Source organism: Nylanderia fulva, unplaced genomic scaffold (genome assembly GCF_048542155.1).
Source record: "Nylanderia fulva isolate GAGA-0341 unplaced genomic scaffold, ASM4854215v1 Scaffold90, whole genome shotgun sequence".
NCBI classification, from domain to species: domain Eukaryota; kingdom Metazoa; phylum Arthropoda; class Insecta; order Hymenoptera; family Formicidae; genus Nylanderia; species Nylanderia fulva.
The window spans coordinates 302,101-307,912 of NW_028191027.1; the positions used below are offsets into that span (position 1 = coordinate 302,101).

The window sequence follows — 5,812 nt, forward strand, 5'->3', positions numbered from 1 at the left end:
GCGATAAAAGATTTTACATTTGGATAAGAAACTGCGGTAAGTAAAAATATAAAATTCTTGAAAACGTAAAAATATTTGATAACGTAAAAAGGTGAACTTTGAAAAATAAGGAACTTAAAAATTGCACTAATAAATGGGCTATATATATGTGAGCCGTGCGCGGATGTAAGGTGTGTTATATCGAAATTTAATTAATAGAATTGAGAATTAATCCCAATTTTAAGTCTTACAAATGTCCAAGCTAATTTTTTGTACCTCGTGTACATTTTTGAAAGTTATATCGAAAAATTAAATTTCAATATGCGTCTTACATCTCACATTTCGCATACGGCTCACATATAGCCTATTTATCTCTTATACTTTATTTCAACCCTTATAGAAATTTATTACTAGTAACGCCAATTTATCACTTATTTCGAGTAATTAATCACTTTTATTTCGAATACTTAAATTACTGTATATTATAGTATTTTAAATACTCAAAATAAGTGATTAATTGGCGTAGTGATAAATTTCTACAAGAGAATAAGGAGCCTTTAAATTCTTAATGTAAAAAATTTCAAGTAATTTTCTTTAATAAAATTTAATTAAAAAATTTAATTAAAAAATTTTTGAACACTGTGTTATATCACATTTAAAATCGTGATTATTTCAATAAAAAAACATTTTATGTGTAAAAAATATATTTTTTATATTTAATAAATTTTATATATATATGCATATATGTAAAATATTCTCTCTCTCTCTCTCTCTCTCTCTCTCTCTCACACACACACACACACACACACACACACACACACACAACGGGGGCCAAATCTCTCAAATTGGTCTCATGATCAATTAGCCTGGATTCGCACCAGGGGCAAAGTCTGTTGGTAATGTCAAACGAATTTAGCCTGGACTTGCACCAGGGGCAAAGTCTTTTGGTCGAGTCTACGAAATTTAGCACGGACTCGAACCAGGGGCAAAGTCTTTTGGTTCAAGTCTACGAATTTAGCACGGACTCGAACCAGGGGCAAAGTGTGTCGGTAAGGGGCAAAGTCTATCGCACGAAGATGGCGGTCTCTTCTTTAGGCAGGCCTTTGGCGATCTGTCTATTAATCTGTGGTCGAGAGCAGTTGGGAGCATGTGTATTGAAATGTACAGTACCGATAAAGATACTTGCGCAAGCGCAAGGCTGCCCAACGCGAAGTATAGAGATTTGAAATATATAATAAATGTAACTATGAATATAACTATTGAATTAGTTACTAGTTACCGAAAAAATGTAACTGAAGTTAAAGGTACCTTTTCATGCGTCGCTCATCGCTCGTTTTGAGCGATAAAAAAATCACGTGACTGGATTTGTCGCTAGCGACTAATATCAAACATGAAAAGGGTTTTCCAGCGACGCGATTTTAATGTAGTAGCGTCAGCTGAAGAATTCTATACAGGTGCTCCAAAATATATATAATCGCACAATGTCACAATCAGAAAAATATAATTGGATAACGGAGTGTGCAAAAATTATAAATAATCATAATATGAGAGAAAGGAGAAAAAGATTAGCGATATCGGCAGTTATTTTTGATTTAATAGAAAAAAGGAAACGACCTTATACTAGAAAAGAGTTTTGGATTAATCCATTGTTTCAAATGAGACGCGAACATGGATTTTATAATGCAATTTTACCCACAGTTTCACAGCAAATAAGTACATTTAGAAATTACTTTCGTATGAATTCAATTCAACTTGAAGAGTTATTATACAAAGTAGCACCTTTAATCACAAAACAAGTATTAACTCGAGAACCAATATCTGCCAGTGAAAGATTATGCATGACATTAAGGTAAGTTGAAAACACAATAAATAAAAAATAAAGTTAGAATATGTTATTTATATTTAAAATATTTATTATAAATATTTCTTATAGGTTTCTTGCTTCTGGTGATTCAATGACTTCCATGAGCTACCAATATCTCCTCGGACTAACCACAGTTAGCAATATTATTTCAGAAACTTGTGATGCATTGTGGTCTGTTCTTTCTAAACATGTTCTTCCATATCCTTTAACAAAAGAGAAATGGTTAAATATTTCTAAAGAGTTCGAAGAGGTATGGAATTTTAATCATTGTATAGGAGCTATTGATGGTAAACATGTTGTTATTCAAGTAAGTTACTGAAAAAATTTAAAATAGATTTTTATTTTTAAAGGACTTTTATTTTTAAAATAATCACTATATTATTTTTTTTAGTGTCCTGAAAATGCAGGATCATCATATTTTAATTATAAAAACAGTCACAGTTTTGTTTTGCTTGCTGTTTGTGATGCAAACTATATTTTTACTTTTGTGGATATTGGAGCCTATGGACGTCGCAGTGATGGTGGAATATTTAGAGACTCCTTTCTTGGCCAAAAATTCAGAACCAATGAAATGAATGTACCTGATCCAAAACCATTTTATTTCGAAGGAAACTCTATGCCTTACGTGCTAGTTGGAGACGAAGCTTTTCCACTTACTGAGTATTTAATGAGGCCTTTCCCAGGAAAACAAGGTTTGAATCAGGACAAAATTATTTACAATTATCGTCTTAGTCGAGCAAGGAGGACCATTGAAAATGCTTTTGGCATTTTATCAAGTCAATGGAGAATTTTAAGAAGACCAATAAATTGTTCAATTGAAACAGCAATGAAAATAGTACAAGCTATTGTGTGTCTTCATAATTATATTCGTATACAAGATATTGGAGTCAATGAATATATCACTGAAAACATGGTTGATCGAGATGGTTGCGATGGTTTAATAGAAGGTTCCTGGAGGAGAAATATAGACATTAATTCTGCTTTTCAAGATATAAGAAGGTGTAGTACAAATAACAGTTCTCGGAAAGCTGCAAGAATTCGGGATGACTTTTGTGAATACTTTAATAGCGAGGGAGCAATACCTTGGCAATTTCAACACTGTTGATAAACAAAGGAATAAATATTTCATTTTATAACGTTTATACTGTATTTTGTATGTAATTTCAACATTTTAATAAATTTTGTATTTAACACATAAAACAAAATATAATTTCACGCTTTATTATCTCCATAATTTAAATAAAAACTAAGTTTAATTTTAAGTACAAAATTTTTGTTAAGCTAATTTAATATTTAAGTTAATATTTCATTAATATCTTTAGTTTTCTTTTAACATTTCGTAAGACATATTTAAATATCGTTGCATCCATTCATTTTGTTTTTCTGGCGATAACTTTCTTAAGTTATGACCAAACAGTTTTAAGAACGCATCTATATGGTCTTCTTGAGGGAGTGGTGGAAGAACAATGTCAGGAGGTGGTTGGCATAAAGCGTCTGCTATACGTTCTAAGTAGCTGTTTTGTGACTCTGCTCGCCTTCTCTTTCTTACATGATCTTGATCTCTGTCTGATATACTCGTATCTTGACTATCTTCATTATTAGTAACTTCTAACATATTCGCATCTTGGCAATCTAATTCATTATCATTCTCGATAATACTGTTGCTGTCTCCATCGTTAATATTAGAAATCGTACTGTAAAAAAATAAAATTTATTATTTTATATAAAAAAATTAATACAAAAATAATTTTCTAGTATTAAAAATAATGAAATCATACAAATGCATTATTAACCTTTTCTGTAAGCAACTATCTCGAAGGAATTCCATACTTTTATAATGTTTCCATTTGCTCATGTTGCTTTTGGAAGCAGATCCACTTGGTAGTTTCTCAGCGTTCACAAGTCTCCTATAAGTGTCGTGAAAATTCTTGAACTTGCTTTTACATCCAGCTGCGCTTAATTTCCCTGTAAAAACATTCTGTTTTAATATATTTTTTTAAATTCTTGAGGCTTCCACGGGTACTATCTTCAAGTTTGCTGAGTGTTTCGCGGGTTATCTCCATGTGTAAGTTCATCCTTGGATGCTATGGATGCTTGGATAGTATCCAAGGATGAACTTACACACGGAGATAAAACCCGCGAAACACTCAGCATATTTTTTTAATATTATAAATAATAGACATTTATATAACCATTAAAAGTTTGAGAAACTTCTTCCCACAAAGCTCTTGTAATTCTGCAATTTCTTTGAATGAGAGGTAATCTAAAATTCCATAGTGGTTCTCTGCATTGGACTTCTAATATTAGCATCTCCTCCTCCTCAAGTGACAGTTTTTCCTTTGCGCTCTTTTGATTGGAATTTCTATTATTATTAATGGATCGAATATTCTCTGAAACAAAAAATAAAATGTATATCATACAAACATAATATGTATAACTTCTCATTTATAATGTTTTAAAACTTCAAGAATTTATTACATTTATTTGACCTTGATTATCACCATGAAAAGGTACAGATGCTATTGTTTCAGCGTCCTGTGTCAAGCTTCTTCTAACAATAGTTTCTCCATCGTCTAAAAAAACATTATTAAAAAAACATCAGATTTAATAATTTTTGTAATTAACTTAAGTAAAATATATATATATATATATATATATATATAAAATACCTAATACAGGGTAAAAGTACAAATTATCATCTGTAATGAAATTAGAATATCCTTGAAGACACTCATGGCTGGGTACTTCGTCCTCATTACATATGGTTTCACATAATCCACACGTTTGAACACGAGACTACAAAAAATATTTTAGAAAATATCTTATATAACAAATATTTTATTTACTTTAATGTTTTTTTTTTGCGTACGTTACATAAAATATTATTACTGACATAACTTATATGATTAAAAATAACAGATTTATATTTATATGTAAAACAAGATATGTTAAAGTGTTGCTCGAAATTGACCTTTCTCAATTTATGTTTACTTATAATGTTAAAGACATAATAATGTCCTTAATTAAGGGGACGCTGGAGTTGTGCAGGGACTTTTGTCGTACATAATCTCGAACACGAGCAATATTTGCTTCATGTAAAAATTCTACAGTTTGTGTTATGTGCAAAATAAGAGTCAGCGTATGCGCGAGACAACATATCTGAACAATATCGTGCAATTGGAACTAAGGTTAAAAGCCTAGAAAAAAAGAAAAATGTACTTAAAATTTTGTACAACCTTCGCATACGCTGGCTCTTATTTTGCGCATAACAAACTGTAGAATTTTTACATGAAGCAAATTTGCTCATATTCAAGGTTATGTACAACAAAAGTCTCTGCACAGCTCCAGCATCCCCTTAATATTAATAATAATATTTTTATAATAATATATATGTACATGTTTATTATATTCATCAAACAATATTATTATACTTACCATTTCGATATCCATTCAAATCTTTATCGCTCGCTAATATCGCTTGTAGTTGGAAAAATCGAACTACATTTCACGTCGCTAGCGACTTACATGACGTCATCACATCGCAGAAAACGAGCGTCGAGCGACAGCATGAAAAGGTACCTTAAGGGTCGACAGGCGACATGGTGGAGACGCCTATCGGCCGGCCGGGAATTACGGATTCGTTCATCCCATATATTAGCCAAAATACTTAATGAATCTTATTAAATTTACGATATTCTTAATCAGTAGGATTGTCCGCAGGGAGACAAAGATCGATTTTTTGGAAAAAAGATAAATATAAAATTCATAATATAACTTGGGAAGATGCGCAGCTAGCAGCGGGTAAGGTTGGGTTAGCCACGAGATCGTATTTAATTTATTATAAATTTTTAAGAGCAATAATGCAAAATTTGACTCTTTGTCTCCCTGCTTTATTATATAAAGAATATATTAAAAAATATTTCACGAAGCTACGTAACTTCTTTTTATGTAATATTTGGGATGAACAAA

The 5,812-nt window shown here is 31.2% G+C and overlaps 1 protein-coding gene across 5 annotated transcripts; it reads right to left on the bottom strand.

Annotated features, from left to right (window-relative positions):
• Positions 1–2,455: 2,455 nt before the first annotated feature.
• LOC114945891 (uncharacterized) lies at positions 2,456–5,419 on the bottom strand. Of its 5 annotated transcripts, XM_029322236.2 has the most exons (7): positions 5,279–5,419; positions 5,080–5,197; positions 4,533–4,639; positions 4,333–4,416; positions 4,036–4,233; positions 3,637–3,808; positions 2,456–3,537 (listed from the first exon to the last, which is right to left on the bottom strand). In XM_029322236.2, exons 2-7 carry the CDS (start codon positions 5,148–5,150, stop codon positions 3,162–3,164), a joined length of 1,008 nt encoding a protein of 335 aa, XP_029178069.1. In that variant the 5' UTR covers positions 5,151–5,197; positions 5,279–5,419; the 3' UTR covers positions 2,456–3,161. The 5 variants fall into 5 exon arrangements, with proteins under 5 accessions (XP_029178069.1, XP_029178070.1, XP_029178072.1 ...); XM_029322237.2 differs by lacking the exon at positions 5,080–5,197 and having other exon boundaries at positions 4,513–4,639; XM_029322239.2 differs by lacking the exons at positions 5,080–5,197; positions 5,279–5,419 and adding an exon at positions 4,835–5,069.
• Positions 5,420–5,812: the final 393 nt, after the last annotated feature.